This window comes from Rhinatrema bivittatum, chromosome 9 (assembly GCF_901001135.1).
Source record: "Rhinatrema bivittatum chromosome 9, aRhiBiv1.1, whole genome shotgun sequence".
Classification (NCBI taxonomy): domain Eukaryota; kingdom Metazoa; phylum Chordata; class Amphibia; order Gymnophiona; family Rhinatrematidae; genus Rhinatrema; species Rhinatrema bivittatum.
In genome coordinates, this window is record NC_042623.1 from 53,275,305 (window position 1) to 53,297,214 (window position 21,910).

At 45.2% G+C, this 21,910-nt stretch overlaps 1 protein-coding gene across 5 annotated transcripts in view; it reads left to right on the forward strand.

The window, feature by feature from the left end:
• PIK3CG (phosphatidylinositol-4,5-bisphosphate 3-kinase catalytic subunit gamma) overlaps nt 1-21,910 on the forward strand; it is a 138,051-nt gene that overhangs the window by 51,804 nt on the left and 64,337 nt on the right. For all 5 annotated transcript variants that reach the window (XM_029616445.1, XM_029616448.1, XM_029616447.1 and 2 more), the window contains 2 exons: nt 3,603-3,706; nt 14,627-14,773. In XM_029616445.1, coding sequence (XP_029472305.1) covers nt 3,603-3,706; nt 14,627-14,773 — 251 coding nt within the window. The remainder of the gene's footprint in view (nt 1-3,602; nt 3,707-14,626; nt 14,774-21,910) is intronic.

Below are 21,910 nucleotides of genomic sequence, written 5' to 3' on the forward strand. Positions count from 1 at the left end.
ACATGCAGCAAGCCCTCATTATACAGCAGCAACTGGCTTAACAAAATCTACTTTTTGGGACCTAAAATGAATTTATAGAATTGACTTGCTGTAGTGAATTTTTGTTAGAAGAATTAAGCAGGGAAAGCAATGCAAATGCATGGCTTTGGGAATGCTTTTCAACATAGACTTGTAGAGGGCATGTGCAGTGTTGTGGGTTGGGTGGGATTGTGTGTGTAGGAATGTCTGTGGGTGTTTAGGGATATGGAGGTGTGTACGTGGAGGGTATAGGGCTGTACTGTCTGTGTGTGTGCATGGAGGGGGATATCTGGGGAGTATATATGTGTTTGTGGATAGATAGGGGATTATGTGGATGGAGGGGGTTTCTGGAGAGTTTGTATGTGTATGGGAGTTGTGGTTTATATTTTTGGGGGATATGGTTGTGTGTTTGTAAGGAGTAGATGTGGTTGTGAGGGAGTGATATTTGTGGGTGGGGGTTGTGTGTAAGTTGGATGTGTGTGGAGGGGTTGTGTGTGGGAGTGTCTGTGGGTATGAGTTTGTTGGGAAGGATGGATGTGTGTGTGTGTGGGGGGGGGTACTATGTGGCAGGGTTGTGTATATAAAAGCAGTAGTGGGTGTGCAGTTTTTAAGGGAATGGTTTGTGTGCACAAGGGTGTGTGTAGGAGGGCAGAATTGAGAAGCAGCGTGTTATTTATTTTCTCTCTACGGGAGAGGGGATGTGGGTTTGGGTGCCCTGGGAGCAGATGTGGGAGGGTTGCATGCATGAGGGGAGGTGGTGGGGGAAGTAAGGATGGGTTATGTGGGGTGGAGTATTCTTGTGTGTATAGTGGAGGTGAGGGGTGTGTGTGTATGTGGTAGGCGGGTGTGTGGGATGATCTATTAGTAAAAATTTGTAACCTATCATTAAAATCATCCATTGTACCTGAAGACTGAAGGTTGGCCAATGTAACCCCAATATTTAAAAAAGGCTCCAGGGGCGATCCAGGTAACTATAGACCAGTGAGCCTGACTTCAGTGCCGGGAAAAATAGTGGAAACTATTCTCAAGAACAAAATTGTAAAGCATATAGAAAGACATGATTTAATGGGACACAGTCAACATGGATTTACCCAAGGGAAGTCTTGCCTAACAAATCTGCTTCATTTTTTTGAAGGGGTTAATAAACATGTGGATAAAGGTGAACCGGTAGATGTAGTGTATTTGGATTTTCAGAAGGCGTTTGACAAAGTCCCTCATGAGAGGCTTCTACGTAAACTAAAAAGTCATGGGATAGGAGGCGATGTCCTTTCGTGGATTACAAGCTGGTTAAAAGACAGGAAACAGAGAGTAGGATTAAATGGTCAATTTTCTCAGTGGAAAAGGGTAAACAGTGGAGTGCCTCAGGGATCTGTACTTGGACTGGTGCTTTTCAATATATATATAAATGATCTGGAAAGGAATACGACGAGTGAGGTTATCAAATTTGCAGATGATACAAAATTATTTAGAGTAGTTAAATCACAAGCAGACTGTGATACATTGCAGAAGGACCTTGCAAGACTTGAAGATTGGGCATCCAAATGGCAGATGAAATTTAATGTGGACAAGTGCAAGGTGTTGCATATAGGGAAAAATAACCATTGCTGTAGTTACATGATGTTAGGTTCCATATTAGGAGCTACCACCCAGGAAAAAGATCTAGGCATCATAGTGGATAAAACTTTAAAATCGTCAGCTCAGTGTGCTGCAGCAGTCAAAAAAGCAAATAGAATGTTAGGAATTATTAGGAAGGGAATGGTTAATAGAACGAAAAATGTCATAATGCCTCTATATCGCTCCATGGTGAGACCACACCTTGAATACTGTGTACAATTCTGGTCGCCACATCTCAAAAAAGATATAGTTGCGATGGAGAAGGTACAGAGAAGGGCAACCAAAATGATAAAGGGGATGGAACAGCTTCCCTATGAGGATAGGCTGAAGAGATTAGGGCTGTTCTGCTTGGAGAAGAGACGGCTGAGGGGGGATATGATAGAGGTCTTTAAGATCATGAGAGGTCTTGAACGAGTAGATGTGACGCGGTTATTTTCACTTTCGAATAATAGAAGGACTAGGGGGCATTCCATGAAGTTAGCAAGTAGCACATGTAAGACTAATCGGAGAAAATTCTTTTTCACTCAACGCACAATAAAGCTCTGGAATTTGTTGCCAGAGGATGTGGTTAGTGCAGTTAGTGTAGCTGGGTTCAAAAAAGGTTTGGATAAGTTCTTGGAGGAGAAGTCCATTAATGGCTATTAATCAATTTTACTTAGGGAATAGCCACTGCTATTAATTGCATCAGTAGCATGGGATCTTCTTAGTGTTTGGGTAATTGCCAGGTTCTTGTGGCCTGGTTTTGGCCTTTGTTGGAAACAGGATGCTGGGCTTGATGGACCCTTGGTCTGACCCAGCATGGCAATTTCTTATGTTTTTATGGGTGTGTGGTGGTCTGAATATGGGGGGGGGGGGGGGCAAAGGTGTGTAATGTGTCTGAATTTGGAAGTGCCTTTTTGCGTCATCTCTTGCCATTTGCTTCAGTTATTTTCCCTATCTGGGTATCTCCCTCTGCCTGTATTGATCTGTGACAAAATGCTGGTTGTCTGTGAGTGGGGGTTGGGGAGAGAGGGAGGGAGGGAGGGAGGGGGTGTTTGGAATGGAGTCCTGGTCAGGATTTTAAGTTCTCCATAGAAAGCAATGGGGGTTTTCTGGTGTTTCTGATTTTCAAATTCTTCTAAGATAATTCACATTTCCTTCCCGCATGCCAAATTCCTGCATTCCCTTCTTGAGAGGGAAAGAAATAGATTAAAACCAAGCATGCAACTCCCAATTCTAGGGGAGGGATATTTGTTAATGGTGAGATTGTCCGGAAACCAAAGTGAGATATGCACCATTGGATATGGAGATAAAATGGAAGGACATGTGCAGCAGTGTTGAAGATTAAATCAAAGAAAAAATGATCTGCTTGATAGGCAGTGCTTTTGGTTGGTTTCACCTGCAGTAGAATGGAACAAAGGAGGCTTAAGGCACACTTTGAAATTTTGATGTAATGATTAGATTGTTTGTTTATTTTTCAGTCTATCCAGAATATACAAAAGAACTATAAAATAAATACTTTGCAGGCTCTGGGCATTTAGGACAAAATACACCCCCCTCCCCCTCCAAGGTAAGACAATAGCTAAGTGCCTTGTTGGTTTTTCCTTTTTCATCCCCTTTTTGGAGGATTATTGTACCTATAAAGAGACATCAATCCCCTCTTAATAATTCTTTCCCACATTCCATACGTTGGAATGCATAAAATATGAGCAAAGAACATGGAAAGTAGCCAAAAGAGTCACATTAATTTATCCTATGGGGAGGTTCTTTTTGTTGTACAGGAGCGTAATAGAGGCACCTCCCTTATGTACATAAGAACGTATCATCTGGTTTTTAATGGACATCAACAGGGAAAATAAGTTTCTATATACAGAATGTTGATGTACAGAACAAATTGCAGGAATATATCTCTTCTGTATACCACTGGATTGCTATTTGCAGCATGAGGTCCATATTCAAAGGCATTTTTTTTTGTTCCCTTTTTTTTTTAGTTATCATGCTGCTGAGACAAAAACTCGACAAACTGCAGAGTTCAAATTTTCCTGAAAGCTTTAGAGTTCCATATGACCCTGGGATGCGAGCTGGGATACTGGTGGTAAGTATTTGATTATAATCTTTACATTTTCACTTGCAGGAAATGTCTATTTAAGTGCAACATAAGTGCTGATGACTCATTTATTTGTGGAAAGTAACGGAGGTAGTCATCACCTGAAGTACTTACAGGCTGCACGTCATAGTAGCGTAAAGGGTTTATTGTGCACTTTTATATTCCCCTCCCTCAAAAAGAAAGTGTTTTCAGAGCTTGAATGTTAGTGTAGCAACTCACTTGAGAGACTAATTTCTTGTATAGCATGAGAGACAGATCACTGGAACAGAGTAATACCAAGTTTGGAGGGGAAGGTTTAGGGAGTCATTGATTGAATTTGCATTCAGTGAATCTTAGGAAGGCAAGAAATGGATTAAAACCAAGCATGCAACTTAAAATTCTTGCAGAGGAATATTTGTTAATGGCGAGATTATCCAGAAACCAAAGTGAGATATGCACCCCTGGATATGGAGATAAAATGGAAGGATATGTGCAGCAGTGTTGAAGATTAAATAAAAAATGATCTGCTTGATAGGCAGTGCCTTTGGTTGGTTTCACCTGCAGTAGACTGCAACAAAGGAGGCTTAAGGCACATTGTGAGGTTTTGGTATAATGATTAGCCCTTTTTTATTTTTCAGTCTATACAGCATATATACAAGAATTATAAAATAAGTACCATATTTTTTGCTCCATAAGACGCACCTAACCATAAGACGCACCTAGGATTCAGAGGGGAGAAATTTAAAAAAAAAAAAAAAAGTGTGCTAAACCGGCTCTGTTCCCGGGTGTCAGTGCATCTTATGGAGCAAATTAAGGGAGTGCATAACATTTTTTTTTCCCCATTTCATTTTCAGGTCTGGGGAGGGCCATTTCGGTCCACTCCCCAGATCAGAAAACTTTTATCGTTCTCTTTCTGTGGGAAAACCCCCATCCTAACCCTTTAAATTTAATTAACTACAACCCTCCACAACCCCCATCCTAACCCTTTAAATTTAATTAACTTCAACCCCCCACAACCGGTAGCCCCCACAGGGGCCCCTGTGACATAGTAAGGGCAAAGGGCCGTCGGCGCCATTTGATTTACTGGCAGCCGATGGCCCAAGTGCAGGAGATCGCTCCCGCTGGACCACCAGGGACTTTTGGCAGGTCTTCGGGGGAGGGGGGGAGCCAGGAGGTTTGGGGGTTGTAGTTAGTTGTTTTTTTTTATATTTGCTCCATAAGACGCACAGAAATTTTCCCCCCACTTTTGGGGGAAAAAAGTGCGTCTTATGGAGCGAAAAATACAGTACTTTGCAGGCACTAGACATTTAGGACAAAACATTCCCCTCGCCCTTCTTTTGGACTCTGTAGCTTTCTTTAGGCATAATGCCTAAATGTAAGAGAGGCTTTCACTCTTTTCCATCTGAGGATGCCATCAAAGAGCCCTGAGGACAGCTTTGGCTTTCTGTTGGTGCTGGTGGGTGAGTCTGACGATGTATCTGCCAGTGCAGCAAGAGAGACCTGCAGAGAGTGTCTGTGCAGAGGCAGTGGAAGGGAAGGATGGAACAACAATATTGACTTCTGCGAGTGCAGTGAAGAACACGAGACCTGAAGCTGCCACGGCACTGTTTTGTCCGGGACAGATTAGTCCCCAGCCTAAGGCCTCTGTGTGGGGTCCCCTTTCTGCCTGCACTTTGGTTGCCAATGAGTGAGTATGTCTGATCTGTTATATCAGATTCTCCAGTCAAGCTGTGGAATTTGTTGTCAGAGGATGTGGTCAAGAAATATAACTTAGCTGGGTTTAAAAGCAGTTTGGACAGCTTCCTAGAGGAAAAGCCCATAAACGGTAATTAGGCAGGTGGACTTGAGGAAGCCACTGCATTATCCCTGGGAGTGAGCAACAAGGAATAGATCTGCTCTTCAGGATCTGCCAGGTGCTTCCTAATGACTAGGACTGGCCACTTTTGGAGGCAGGTTGCTGGGCTTAATGGACCTTTGAGCTGATCCAATATGGCACATCTTATGTTCTTACGCATATTTGAGAACTGAGGAGCTCACGGTAAAAGGGTGTATGACATCTGCAGACATAACCCTGATAATGTTATAAATCAGCGATTCTCAACCCTTTTTGTGTCGTGGCACACCACCTTCATAATCAGCCAGCAACCAGTGACGACCCTGACTTTTACAGTCTATGAAACTGAAAATCATGGGGGCAACCTGCACGGCAGATACTACCATAAGCTTGCTGGTCAAACTGGATGGACCATTTGGTCCTTTTCTGCTATCATTTCTATGTTTCTATCACCTTCTTCTCTTCCCTGTCACTCCAGCTTTGGCATCATTACCTTCCCTCTCCCTCTATTCCTTGCTGTCATCACTCTCCCTTTCTTTTCCCCCCACCACCTGGTACCATCACCTTCTCTTCTCTTTCTTCAAAGCCCTAGCATCATCATCATCACCTTATCCTCCTTTCTCATAGGACAAGCAGGATGGTAGTCCTCACATATGGGTGACATCATCAGGATGGAGCCCAATCACGGAACACTTTTGTCAAAGTTTCTAGCATGGCACCAACCCTGCATCCAGCAGGGTTCTCCCTTCAGTCTTTTTTCCACGCAGCAGTAGCCACGCGGGTTAAGGAGCTCTCTAGAGATTCCTGACAGGAATTTTCCTAACGGAACTTCTTTCAAAATTTTCAAAACAATTCTACCCCATAGGGGTCTCCCTATTGATTCCATACTCCACAGTCGAAAGGTAAGGCTTTACCCTCATTTGCGGTCGATTCCCGTCGAGTTTTCCCTTCAGGGCCTACTGGCCATCAACTGCACTGCGGCTAAATTATTGTCAAAGCCATGGCATCAGGTTTTCGTTGGTGCCCCGACTGTCCTCGGACAATGTCCATCACAGACCCGCATAGGGTTTGTGTATTGTGTTTCGGGTACGACCATGACTTCCTAACTTGCACCAAATGTGCCCAAATGACACCGAAGGGCTGTAAGACCCGGTCAGAGATGATGGAGTTTCTTTTTCAGTCAAAACCCCCGATTCCATTGACTGCTTTGACATCATCTGAGCCGGTGCCATCGACCTTTTGCCAGCAGCGGGACACCAGTGCTACCTGACCTGCACCGACTACTCTGAAGGTGTCGACTTCTTCCTCATCGCCTCAGGAGAAGGACCAAGGAGAACATTGTGAAAAGCGTCGACACCGTCATCGGAAGGCTCAATCCGCTGATTCGGGCAAGCCCTCGGCATCGGCGTCGACAGAACCACCGACAAAGAAATCCCATCCAGAGAAGGCCCCACCCTCCTCTGCGACTGGGTCACCGAAGCCTTCTCCACCTACATTGGTGCCGGTTGCCGCGACTGCACTTTCACCGGTGGACCCTCCAGCTACGCCAGTATTGCCTCCTACTCCGGAGCTGGGGTTGCATGCCCCAGGCTTCCGCGAGGAATTGGATCGGATGATCCAAGAGGCCATCGGTAAGGCACTGCAGAGTTTCCAATCTCCATAGACGCCGACACCGATGCCAGCCCCAGTCACCGACCCGATACCCATGGTGCTCGCACCGCTGCTAGGCAGACTGGATGTGCTGATCGATGCTCTTCCACCGGTGGAACCGAGGATACTGGTATGTCCACTGCCTTCCACGCTGATACCTTTGTCATGAGAAGACGAAGAAACACCGATACCCATACCGCCATCTGGGATCTTGCCACCAACTCACCCATCGATGTCACCGGTTCCATCGGTGCCTATACTGCCATCGGTACCCCATCGTCCTCAATTGGTGCCAACATCGATGCCGTCAGTGCCACCTCTGATGCTGTCGATGCCTAGGCCTGGTCCTTCAGGAATAGCACCATTACTCCCCTCTGGAGATCCTATGGGAGCCGGTGATCAACCTTATGATCCGTGGACTGATGATTCTTCCCAGGATTCTGATGATCTACCTTCAGAGCCGTCTTCCCCCTGAGGAGAGAAGACGTTCTCCTCCAGAGGACCTGTCCTTTATTAATTTTATAAAGGAAATGTCTGAAGCCATACCATTCCAACTTCAGACGGAAGAGGATTCCAGACATAAAATGCTGGAAGTACTCCAGTTCGTAGATGCACCCAAGGAGATCATGTCCATACCTGTTCATGAAGTTCTCCAGGACCTACTGAAGAGAAATTGGGAGCATCCAGGCTCTGTACCACCGGTGAATCAGAAAATGGATGCCACCTACCTGGTACAGACAGCCCCTGGCTTCCAAAAACCACAGCTGGATCACCATTCTGTGGTTGTGGAGTCAGCCCAGAAAAAAGCACGACGTTCTAAACCTCATTCTTCCATTGCTCCAGGAAAAGAAAAGAGGTCCCTAGACACATTTGACCGTCATGTTTTCCATGGATCTATGCTTATTTCTCGCATTGCTTCCTACCAGTTATACATGACCCAGTATAAAAGAGACCTGTACAAGAAAATCCAAGATTTCTCTGAATCTTTACCAGACCAGCTTCAGGACCAACTGAATGCCCTGGCTCAAAAGGGTATAGATGCTGGCAAGCACAAGGTTTGTGCTGCCTATGATATTTTTGACACTGCCTCTAGGGTGTCTGCAGCGGGAATTAGTGCATGAAGGTGGGCCGGGCTAAAGTCCTCTGACTTGAGACCAGAGGTACAGGACCGATTGGCTGACCTGCCCTGTGCTGGTGATAATCTCTTCGGGGACAAAATTCAGGAGACTGTAACATAGCTCAAAGATCACCTCAAGATGTTACGCCAGCTTTCGTCCGTGCCTACTGATTTCCCGTCCACATCTAAAAGGACATTCCGAAGAAACTCTAAGCGGCCGTCCTTCAAGCCACAGATACATTATCCTCCTCCTATTCGAGGTTGCCCCTCCCGACCTTACCAAAAAGGTCAAGCCAGACAATCCCGACCTCAGATGATTCAGCCAGCCCCTCCACTGGGCCTAGCTGCTGGATTTTGACTCCTCGCTGGAGAGCATAAGCCAACCTCCTCTGCCATCTGTACCCATCGGCGGTTGGTTGTGCCACTTCACCACTATAGGGCACACAATCACTTCTGATCAGTGGGTGCTTGCTGTACTGACCCAAGGCTACCACCTCAACTTCCTGTCAGTACCAGCAGACTCCCCACCTCGGCCAACGTGGGGATCATCCGACCACTCCTCTCTTCTGGAAGAGGAGGTATCAACCCTCCTGAAATCCCGGGCAATAGAACCAGTGCACCTCTCCCAGCAAGGGCAGGGGTTCTATTCCAGGTATTTCCTCATCCCAAAAAAGTCAGGGGGCATTTGTCCAATACTGGACCTGCGTGCCTTGAACAAATATCTACAGAGGGAAAAGTTCAGGATGGTGACCTTGGGTTTTCTACTGCCTCTTCTACAAAGAGGAGATTGGCTTTGCTCTCTAGATCTTCAGGACGTATACACACATCCCAATCACTCCATCCCACCGCAAATTCCTTTGTTTCCTGGTTGTCCCCCGGCATTTTCAGTACCGGGTACTGCCATTCAGCCTAGCATCCGCTCCTCGAGTCTTCAGGTGCCTCAAAGTGGTCGCGGCCTACCTGAGATGTCAAGGCGTCCATGTCTAACCTTATCTCGACAATTGGCTGTTAAGGGCTCCGACTCAGAGGGATGCAGTAGCCTCCTTAAGTCTAACTATCCATACATTGCTGTCTCTCGGGTTTTTGATCAACTACCCCAAGTCCAGCTTAGTTCAATCTCAAACCCTAACCTTCATAGGAGCCGACCTGAACACCATGCAGGCAAAAGCATTCCTCCCTCAGGATCGAGCTTGTACTCTCATATCCCTCGCACTATGCCTCCAGAATCGGCGTTATTCGACAGCTCGTCATTTTCTCATTTTGCTGGGTCACATGGCGTCCTCTGTACATGTCACTCCAATGACACACCTTGCCATGAGAGTCATGCAGTGGACTCTAAAGTCCCAGTGAACTCAGGCTTACCATCCAATGTCCAGCATTGTCCACATTACCAAACAGCTCTGCCTGTCGCTAGCCTGGTGGATGCAGCTCTCCAATCTCCTTCAAGGCCTTCCCTTTCAGTTTCCAGAGCTTCAAATTATCCTAACGACAGATGCCTCCAATCTAGGTTGGGGTGCTCATGTCAACAGCCTACAGACTCAGGGTCCCTGGTCTCCAAAGGAAGCCAAACATCCAGATAAATTTCCTGGAACTTCGAGTGATCAGATATGCCCTCAGAGCCTTTCAGGATTGCCTCTCAAACAAGACCATCTTGATTCAAACTGACGACCAGGTAGCGATGTGGTACATCAGCAAGCAAGGGGGATGGGGCTCCTACCTTCGGTGTCAGGAAGCTGCACAGATATGGGCGTGGGCTCTTTCCCACTCGATGTACCTCAGAGCGACCTACTTGGCGGGCGTGGATAATGTTCTAGCAGACCAATTGAGTCGAACCTTCCATCTGCACAAATGGTCCCTCAACCCTACGGTAGCAGACACAATCTTCCAACGTTGGGGGTACCCACACATAGACCTCTTTGCGTCCATCCATAACCGCAAAGTAGAGAACTTCTGCTCGCTCACTCGCAGCCGCCACTCACAGCCGAGGGACACGACGCTTTCGCCCTCTCGTGGTCCAGCGGTGGTCTCTACGTGTACCCTCCACTTCCACTCATATCGAAGACTCTCGTGAAGTTACAAAGGGACTTAATGATTCTGATAGCCCTTCACTGGCCATGCCAAGTCTGGTTCCCCATCCTCAAGGACCTATCAGTTCGCCGGCGCATCCCTCTAGGGAAGGATCCGCTTCTGATAACTCAGAATGGGTGCCTGCGCCACCCCAATCTCCAGGCCCCGTCGCTGATTGCCTGAATGTTTAAAGGTTAATACTTCAACCCCTTAACCTTTCAGAGTCGCTATCCCGAGTCCTGGTAGCTTCATGAAAGACTTCCACGAGACGCTCTTATCATTCCAAGTGGAAAAGGTTTACGGTCTGGTGCACATGCACATCCATGTCTATAGACCCCTTCACTTGTTCCACTGCGAAGTTTCTGGACTATTTCTCGCATCTGTCAGAATCAGGTCTGAAAGCTTCCTCTATAAGAGTGCATGTTAGTGCGGTAGCCGTTTTCCACAATGGAGTAGGAGATGTCTCTATTTCGACACAGCCCTTAGTCACATGCTTCATGAGAGATTTGCTCCACCTGAAACCTCCATTGCGCCCTCCGGCCCCACTTGGGACCTTAACGTAGTCTTAGGGCAGCTCATGAAACCTCCGTTTGAGCCTCTCCACTCCTGTGATCTCCGCTATCTCACCTGGAAAGTAATTTTTCTTCTCGCTCTCACATCCGCTCGCAGAGTTAGTGAGTTACAGGCATTAGTCACCTACCCGCCTTACACTAAAATTCTACATGACAGAGTGGTCCTTCATACACACCCTAAGTTTTTACAAAAGGTAGTGTCGGAATTTAATCTTAATCTCTATCTATCATCTTACCTACTTTCTTTCCAAGCCCCATTCAAACCCAGGAGAAAAGGCTCTACATTCCCTGGACTGGAGCGCACGTCAGCCCACAGGAAATCCACTCAATTATTTGTTTCTTTCAATAACATCAAATTGGGAAATCCAGTGGGAAAATAGACCCTTTCCTCCTGGTTGGCGGACTGTATCTCCTTTTGCTACTAGCAAGCAGGCATTCCGCTACAAGACCGTGTGAAAGCACACTCTGTTAGGGCCGTGGCAACCTCTGTGGCACACCTTCGTTTGGTGCCACTTATTGATATATATGTAAGGCTGCGACCTGGAGCTCTCTCCATACCTTCGCAGCCCATTATTGCTTGGATAAGGCTGGCCGACAAGATTCCATGTTTTGGCCAGTCTATCCTACAACATTATTCTCGGCTTAACTACCCAACATCCTACCATGGTTTTCAGAATGCCCTCCTACCCAAATCCACCCCTGTTGTTGTGCCTGTTGCCCGTCTTTGGGTGCATTTGGTGCATTGCTCGGGCATCCTCAGCTCGCTACTCATCCATGTGTGAGGACTACCATCCTGTTTGTCCTGTGAGAAAGCAGAGTTGCTTACCTGTAACAGGTGTTCTCATAGGACAGCAGGATGTTAGTCCTCACAAAACCCGCCCGCCACCCCACGGAGTTGGGTTCGCTTGTGATTTATTTTATTTTTCACACGTACTTCTTCCTATACACGAGACTGAAGGGGGACCCCTGCTGGATGCAGGGTTGGTGCCATGCTGGGCATGCCCAGTAGGTGCCGCTCAAAAAGTTCTAGAAACTTTAACAAAAGTGTTCCGTGATTGGGCTCCATCCTGATGATGATGTCACCCATATGTGAGGACTAACATCCTGCTGTCCTGTGACAACACCTGTTACAGGTAAGCAACTCTGCTTTCCTTCTTCACCACCATCCTGGTATCATCACCTTCCTTTTCCTCTCCCTCCATTCCCCCTGGCATCATCACTTTTTTTTTCCTTTCCTCTGGCATCATCACTTTCTCGTCCCTTCTTTCTCCCCCACACCCTGGCATCACCACCTTCCCTCTCCCTCCACCCTTTTGGCATCACCACCACATCCTTTTCCCTTTCTCCTGATTTCACCTTGTTTCCTTCCCCTCTCTCCCAACCCCTCTCCCTCCACCCACTGGCATTATCACCGCTTTTTCTTTTTTCTCCCTCCACCCCTGGTAATATCACGACCTTCTCTTCCCTCTCCCCAGACATCATTACCACCGTCCCTCTCCCCCAGCCCCTCTCCCTCCATCCCCTAGCATCATCACCACCTTCTCCCTCCATCCATCTGACATCATCACCACTTTCTCTTCCCTTCTCTCTCTCTCTCTCTCTCTCTCTACCCTTCTGGCATCACCACCACCACCATCACCACCACCATCTCTTCCATCTCCCCTGGCATCACTTTTTACCCTTCTCTCTCTCCCTCACCCATGGCAGCATCACCTTCTCTCTCCACCCCCTCTTTCTCTTCCTTTCCCTCCACCACTCTGGCACCATCATCATCTTAATATTCCTTCTCCCTGGTATTATCATCTTCTTCCCTTCCCTCTCTTTCTACCCCTCTGATATATCATCATCTTCCTTGCCCAGCCACCCAGCTCCTCTAGCCTTTGTCATTATCCTCCCTCTTTCCCACCCCCTGCCAAAATTACCTTCCCTCCCCTTACCGCCTTGACATCATCACCTTCCTTTCCCTCTCCCTCACACCCTATGACACATTCATTTTTCCGTTCCCCACACCTCATGGAACATTTAGCTGTTTCCCTCCCCTCCCCCCCCCCCACCCGGAGCCAGTAGAACTCTGAGCAGCACTTACCTGCTGCTCCTGCTCCCTCCTGTGCTGGCTTGCGTATGCAGTAGTAACAAGTAACAGCACGAGGTCAGCGAGTCTTGCAAGGAAGGTCCAGCAGAGAGGGAAGCAGCAGCAGATAGGTGCTGTTCTCCAAAGCCCTCTACTGGCAGGAGGACATCCTGCAGGCCAGGAATGGAGGAAAACGGAAGACTTGCCTGCGCCTCGTCTTTTCATACCTGGTTCTTCTCACGGCACTCCTGCCGCCGTTCAGTCGTGGCACCCCGGTTGGGAAACACTGTTATAGATTGCTATTCAGGATCTCGGGGTTTGCTCCCCAACAAACAGGCCCTCAGAGCTGATCACACAAAGGGCAAAGTGGTGATGGCAGAGAGTTCTATTTAGTCCCTGACTTTGACTGTGGCAAATTTTGATCAAAAAAGAGAGAGAAAAACTTGAGACCTTCAGGGCTTTGTCTACAAAGGACAGTTTAATTACTTCTAGATGGATTGAATACTCCTGCTGTTCATTTCCCAAGCATTGGTACACAGCTTATCAGGGACTGAGTCATTCCAGAGTGGTAGTTTTTGCCTCCTGTATCTCTATATTATTCCACTTTCTGTTTCTTCGTTACCAGCTTTGCCCACTATAACCCAAGAATTGGAAGACTTCATCAGTTACTGCTTCAAGTACCAGGACTCTGTTGGTTGCTCTTGTCCTCAGTCCAGACAAAAATCTCATTATGCATTTGTTCTTTTATAATAGGGCTAAGTTGTTTATGGTTTCTAGCGTTAGATGTCTATAGACTGGCTCAGTTTGAGTGTTTTTGTTGCTATATATTGCGTTATCAGTTTAAAAGGAAAAACAGTTGTTTACTTTGTAGACTAAAGCTGTTAAACTGGGAGCCACTTTGCTCTCAAATATCCTGCTAGATGTTTTATTTCTTGCAAAGGGGCTGAGTATATATTTTGGGAGCCAAATCAGCTTTCTGATGTGTTTTTTGGGTGGGAGTAAATCAACCAGTGATTTCAATGATTTATGTAAAATTTATCTTCTTGTGGAGGATGATCTGGGGTAATTTGCCTTATTTCTGTGAGTTAGATAATGATTTTTTTTATTTTGCTTCCTAACAGATTTTTGAACTCATAGCTGGCATATCCTGACTTTTTATTTTTAGGTTTTCTCTTGTTATGTTTTGTTTCCTTGGCTCTTGCCGCTTTCCTTTTTTTTTTTTTTTTTTTGGTGGAGCTCTTGATGTTGGCTCTACTAGATAATTTTGTCTTTTTTTCAATGCAAATAATTCACTCTTTTGTTTAGCTGTTTGAAATACATTTGTTTCAAGCTTGTATATTTGAAAATCTAGCAACACAGAAAGTTAAAAAATATAATAAAGTTAAGTCCTTTGCAAAGTGTGAGCATTAATTAGTAATCATTGAATCACTGGGCCCTGAGTTGCTAAAGTTACATCTCTGCAAAGCTCTAGGGTCAGACAGTTTCCAGTTGTGGTGTGTACTGGTTTTAGTTCCTTTATTGCATCATTAGCAAGCCCAAGTGCACTTCTTCCGTAAGAACAAAAAGTCATTATATACTTGTTACATTTATGAAAAACCATGCTGGTTACTTATTACAGGTTGAAAAATGCAAAGTAATGGCATCAAAGAAAAAGCCTCTTTGGCTGGAGTTTAAATGTGCAGATCCCACTGCCTTATCAAATGAAACAATTGGAATTATCTTCAAGCATGGAGATGATCTAAGACAAGACATGCTTATCTTACAGGTATTTTTTTCACTGTTGTCTCGTAAACGTATATGTCTTTAAGAATCCATGTTTCTCATTCATACTTATGTTCATCGCTGGGGACAGTGGTCATTTTAATTAAAAAAATAAAATAAAATAAGGTGCCGGACTGGGGCCAGCGGCAGCCTCCGCCTTCCACTTTTTCCCAATGGGGAAAAATGAAGCAAATTTAAAAAAAGGTTTCAGATCAGTGACCTGACATGCACCAGCAGAAATTCACTACTGGCTGTGGATCATAAGTGTTTGTTAAAGATTGTTCAAACACTGCTCCCACAGGGCTACAGCCTTCTTATCAGAAAACCACAAAAACATCACACTAATGCATATAAAGCAGAAATAAAGCACAATCCTTTGAAAAGCAGCCTCCAGGAAGAATATTTCTTAAAAAGAAGTGTTGTGCTTGTAATAAAGATGCATATGTTGTTAAGTATAAAAATACAGCAGACTAGAAAATTCAATTAGCAAGTTCCTTAGCAAGTGCGTTACCCAAGCCATGCAAAGGATCACCCAGATATATTTATTTATTTATTTATTATTTTTATATACTGACATTCAATCTGAGATATCACATTGGTTTACATTCAGGTATTGTAGGTATTTCCCTATCCCCAGAGGGCTTACAATCTGAGTTTTGTACCTGAGGCAATGGAGGGTAAAGTGACTTGCCCAAGGTCACAAGGAGCGACAGCATGCACTATGACCAAAATTAAAATGTTATTTCAACTTGATAAATTGTATTTCAGTAACTTACTGTTGTGCTGGAGGTGGACCCTTGGCTTGGTGCAGGATTGGTACAGCCCTCTGGTCGGACCCAGATAGTGCCTGCCACCAGGAGGCGGAGCACACAAGGAGACAGAGGCTAGCTGGAGCTTCACCAATAACAGTCCGGGGTTTCCGCAGGTTGAGCCCAGACCACCTGGACTTAGGTGGGCCTCTGGTGGCCTCCCAGAGAGGTGTACTCACCACGAGCAAGGGTGCGCGGCTGATAATTGGATGAGCTAGACCTGAACTGGAAGCTCTGGAGACCTCAGGAAGGTAACATAAGAACATAAGAAAATGCCATACTGGGTCAGACCAAGGGTCCATCAAGCCCAGCATCCTGTTTCCAACAGTGGCCAATCCAGGCCATAAGAACCTGGCAAGTACCCAAAAACTAAGTCTATTCCATGTAACCATTGCTAATGGCAGTGGCTATTCTCTAAGTGAACTTAATAGCAGGTAATGGACTTCTCCTCCAAGAACTTATCCAATCCTTTTTTAAACACAGCTATACTAACTGCACGAACCACATTCTCTGGCAACAAATTCCAGAGTTTAATTGTGCGTTGAGTAAAAAAGAACTTTCTCCGATTAGTTTTAAATGTGCCCCATGCTAACTTCATGGAGTGTCCCCTAGTCTTTCTACTATCCGAAAGAGTAAATAACCGATTCACATCTACCCGTTCTAGACCTCTCATGATTTTAAACACCTCTATCATATCCCCCCTCAGTCGTCTCTTCTCCAAGCTGAAAAGTCCTAACCTCTTTAGTCTTTCCTCATAGGGGAATTGTTCCATTCCCCTTATCATTTTGGTAGCCCTTCTCTGTACCTTCTCCATCGCAATTATATCTTTTTTGAGATGCGGCGACCAGAATTGTACACAGTATTCAAGGTGCGGTCTCACCATGGAGCGATACAGAGGCATTATGACATTTTCCGTTTTATTCACCATTCCCTTTCTAATAATTCCCAACATTCTGTTTGCTTTTTTGACTGCCGCAGCACACTGAACCGATGATTTCAATGTGTTATCCACTATGACACCTAGATCTCTTTCTTGGGTTGTAGCACCTAATATGGAACCCAACATCGTGTAATTATAGCATGGGTTATTTTTCCCTATATGCATCACCTTGCACTTATCCACATTAAATTTCATCTGCCATTTGGATGCCCAATTTTCCAGTCTCACAAGGTCTTCCTGCAATTTATCACAATCTGCTTGTGATTTAACTACTCTGAACAATTTTGTGTCATCTGCAAATTTGATTATCTCACTCGTCGTATTTCTTTCCAGATCATTTATAAATATATTGAACAGTAAGGGTCCCAATACAGATCCCTGAGGCACTCCACTGTCCACTCCCTTCCACTGAGAAAATTGCCCATTTAATCCTACTCTCTGTTTCCTGTCTTTTAGCCAGTTTGCAATCCACGAAAGGACATCGCCACCTATCCCATGACTTTTTACTTTTCCTAGAAGCCTCTCATGAGGAACTTTGTCAAACGCCTTCTGAAAATCCAAGTATACTATATCTACCGGTTCACCTTTATCCACATGTTTATTAACTCCTTCAAAAAAGTGAAGCAGATTTGTGAGGCAAGACTTGCCCTGGGTAAAGCCATGCTGACTTTGTTCCATTAAACCATGTCTTTCTATATGTTCTGTGATTTTGATGTTTAGAACACTTTCCACTATTTTTCCTGGCACTGAAGTCAGGCTAACCGGTCTGTAGTTTCCCGGATCGCCCCTGGAGCCCTTTTTAAATATTGGGGTTACATTTGCTATCCTCCAGTCTTCAGGTACAATGGATGATTTTAATGATAAGTTACAAATTTTTACTAATAGGTCTGAAATTTCATTTTTTAGTTCCTTCAGAACTCTGGGGTGTATACCATCCGGTCCAGGTGATTTACTACTCTTCAGTTTGTCAATCAGGCCTACCACATCTTCTAGGTTCACCGTGATTTGATTCAGTCCATCTGAATCATTACCCATGAAAACCTTCTCCATTACGGGTACCTCCCCAACATCCTCTTCAGTAAACACCGAAGCAAAGAAATCATTTAATCTTTCCGCGATGGCCTTATCTTCTCTAAGTGCCCCTTTAACCCCTCGATCATCTAACGGTCCAACTGACTCCCTCACAGGCTTTCTGCTTCGGATATATTTAAAAAAGTTTTTACTGTGAGTTTTTGCCTCTACAGCCAACTTCTTTTCAAATTCTTTCTTAGCCTGTCTTATCAATGTCTTACATTTAACTTGCCAATGTTTATGCTTTATCCTATTTTCTTCTGTTGGATCCTTCTTCCAATTTTTGAATGAAGATCTTTTGGCTAAAATAGCTTCTTTCACCTCCCCTTTTAACCATGCCGGTAATCGTTTTGCCTTCTTTCCACCTTTCTTAATGTGTGGAATACATCTGGACTGTGCTTCTAGAATGGTATTTTTTAACAATGACCACGCCTCTTGGACATTTTTTACTTTTGTAGCTGCTCCTTTCAGTTTTTTTCTAACAATTTTTCTCATTTTATCAAAGTTTCCCTTTTGAAAGTTTAGCACGAGAGCCTTGGATTTGCACACTGTTCCTTTTCCAGTCATTAAATCAAATTTGATCATATTATGATCACTATTGCCAAGCGGCCCCACCACCGTTACCTCTCTCACCAAGTCCTGTGCTCCACTGAGAATTAGATCTAAAATTGCTCCCTCTCTCGTCGGTTCCTGGGAGGTCTCCGAGCGAGGCAGGCAGCGCCTGTAGGTCTAGCCAAGTGAGAGCCGCGGTTAGTTTCCAAGTAGGTAGGCCAAATGGTAACAGGAGGCAAGGAGAGTGTCTGAGTGAAGCGCAAGGGTCAGAGCCAGAGTATCAGTCCAGGAGAGGTCAGACAAAGCAGGGGTCAAAACCAGAATCAGTCCGGGCATAGTCAAGGCAAGCGAGGTCAGTTCCAGGCAGCAGACAGTAGAATGGTCAGACAGGCAGAGGTCAGTTCCAGGCGGCAGACAGAGAATGGTCAGGCAGGCAGTAGTCAGTTCCAGGTGGCAGGCAAGAGAATGGTCAGGCAGGCAGAGGTCAGTACCAAAGGTCAGTCCAGAGAGGTAGTACCTGGGAAGGATACAAGAACACACGGAGCCACTGGGAACGGAGGACACAGGAACACGGAGACGCTGGAACAAGAGACGTTGGAACAGGAGACACTGGAACACGAAGGCAAACTCACTACACCAACGGTGTCGACCCAGTTGCCAAGGTGAGGTCCTGGGGAAAGGGCCTCGCCTTAAATAGTGCATCTATGTGATGTCATCGGGAGGCGACCCCGCAGGTTTTCCCGCCCTGGGCCCTTTAAAGGGCTGTACGTTGGCTAGGGGTGTGGCCGAGGTCGCCGACGCCGTGGAGCCCCAACGGGAGCTCCTCTGTGAGGCCTGTGAGTACGATGGCAAACTGGGAGCCCGAGGACGCCCTGAACTGTTGCGGTTGTGAGAGAGGGGTGCCCTGAGCTGGTTGATGGAAGTGCGAGTTGAGCAGGGCCGGGCCGTGGTGCCAACGCGGCCGGGACGTGCAACACTTACATCTTGCAGAGGAGGAAATCCCCCCAATATATCTCTTGCTTCTGCTTCTCGGTATACAAATGTCACAGCTCATCACCAGTTTAAATATACCATTTCTGTAAAACACAAACAAATTGCATATTGTCTGTCAGTTTAACAGTATCATAATGTAACCTATAAATAGTGCACTGCACCATTCATGAAAAGTATAAGGATCAAACGCTCATTGGAGGGCTAGAACAATGGCATACTTTGTGCAAGAGACCCAAATTTGATTTGTTAGACCATCTCCTAAAGGGCTGGGAGAGTTATTGGGGCAGGATTCGCAGCCCCTGGGAGGGAGGAAGGTAGTCTCAGTAGGTCCTTTGAGAGCAAAAACTGCTGGCTCTTGAAGGCGCTAGTTCTGGGGGAACCCGGGTTTTGCTTCTCAGTCACCGAAATGGCTCAATAAGATGAAAGAGGGATTAAAAACTGGGGGGCAGGGGGGAGAGGAGGAAACTTGGTTTCGAAGGTTTATGGTTACTGCAGACCTAGTTGGGAAAGCACAAAAGGAGAAGGAGGAAGCTGCCAGGCCAAAAATACCACATTCATGCAAATAAATGGGAAGAAAATCAATCTCTTAGTGGTTTATTCCAAACAGATGCAAAGTAATTCATTTACATATCCATTCTGTTTCCTTTTTTAAGCAAAATTGTCTCCTCTCACTTCCGCTTTTTTGGTTGGGTTTAGATATCTTGTCAGTTACCCAAAATACTTTACAAGTTCTTCAGATATTTATGTTGATAGATATTGAAATGCTTAGCAGTATCTGCTGCCAAGTCTCATCTGTTAATGGCCCTGTATTCTTATATGCAGATTTTAAGTGGTCTGCTAGAACATCCTACCACATGCATGGCTTTCCTCAGCTGAAAGATAAAAAGCACAACTCTCTAAACTTGAAAAACATGGGACGTGGTAAATCGGTAGATTTGCAACGGGAATCCAGAATTTAAGTTTTAGTTGCCCTTTTAACCAAGGCATATACACATTAGTCGGTTCAGTGTGCTGCGACAGTCAAAAAAGCAAACAGAATGTTAGAAATTCTTAGGAAGGGAATGGTGAATAAAATGGAAAAAGTCATAATGCTTCTGTTTCACTCCATGGTGAGACTGCACCTTGAATACTGTGTACAGTTCTGGTCGCTGCATCTCAAAAAAGATATCGTTGCGATAGAGAAGGTACAGAGAAGGTACAGAGAAGGGCGACCAAAATGATAAAGGGAATGGAACAGCTCCCCTATGAGGAAAGACTAAAGAGGTTAGGACTGTTCAGCTTGGAGAAGAGGTGGCTGAGGGGGATGTGATAGAGGTGTTTAAAATCATGAGAGGTCTAGAACGAGTAAATGTAAATGGGTTATTTCTCTTTCGGATAATAGAAAGACTAGGGGGCACCCCATGAAGTTGGCATGTAGCACATTTAAAACGAATCGGAGAAAGTTCTTTTTCACTCAGTGCACAATTAAACTCTGGAATTTGTTGCCAGGGGATGTAGTTAGTGCAGTTAGTGTAGCTGGGTTTAAAAAAGGTTTGAATAAGTTCTTGAAGGAGAAGTCCATTACCTGATATTAATCAAGTTGACTTGGAAAATAGCCACTGCTTTTACTAGCATCAGTAGCGTGGGATAGACTTAGATTTTGGGTACTTGTCAGGTACTTGTAGCCTGGATTGGTCACTGTTGGAAACAGGATGCTGGGCTTGATGGACCCTTGGTCTGACCCAGTATGGCATGTTCTTATGTTCTTTCAGATTCATTGTGTGCAAACCTTTGATCATTTCAATTAATAAAATAAATAAATAACTATTACCTGCCTCGTTGAATACAAAATTCACTCAAAACAGTTTACAGCCCATTAGAATAGCAGCATAACAGACAAGAGGTCTATTGCAACTTTACAATACAAATGTTAGATATATAGGTATCTTGTGACAAGACAATCTGAACCAAGCATCTCCTGAACTTGATTTTTTCATAAAAAAACACAGTTTTCTAATTTATTTGCCATACTATTAATTAACATTTGTTGTCCCAAAAATGTTATTTAATAAAGTTTTATACAGGGCAGTCCTGAGAAGGGTATGTTAGCTCTTTGGCTCCACATGTACACACATCCCAGAAAGTAAGCTCCATTAGTTCACTGTGGAACGTCTTGTTTACATATTCAGTATGACTGTAACTTTCAGATGGGCACGCAGGCTCATATGTACACGTATGCATCATTGCGTGACCAGAGATGCAGCAGTTTTATAATATGCATGCACATAAACGTGCATGTTATAACATAGTCTAGGCACGCTTATCCGTGCTTCAAATTTTAAGCTTGTGTGCACCCACCAGCATAAGTTGACTTTCGGACACGCAACTACCTGTATTGTATAACAGACGCGCATCTAGCCGAGGACCAGTTTCACCAGTTCACCGACCAGTTTGCCCAGTGTTCTGCTAGGTCCTCCCAACTCCCCTGGTTCTTTAGCCTACACGTTCCCCAGTCACCCCAGGCCCCTCAAATCCCTTACAGATTGCTGTCAATTTTTTTTTTTAACTTACACCTCCTCCTCATAGCAGTAGTAAAGTTAGAATGCACTGATCCTCGGTGCGCACTCAAGCGTGTAGGTACTTGTGCGCACATCTCTTGCCCTGCCCCGGAATGCCCCCACCCCCACCTTGCCCATATTTTGGACGATGTAAGATATTCGCGCTTCAGCACCTGTGCGCACACATGGCCGCCTTATAAAATCGGGTGGGCGTGTGCAAGAGCCAGATACGTGCCCAT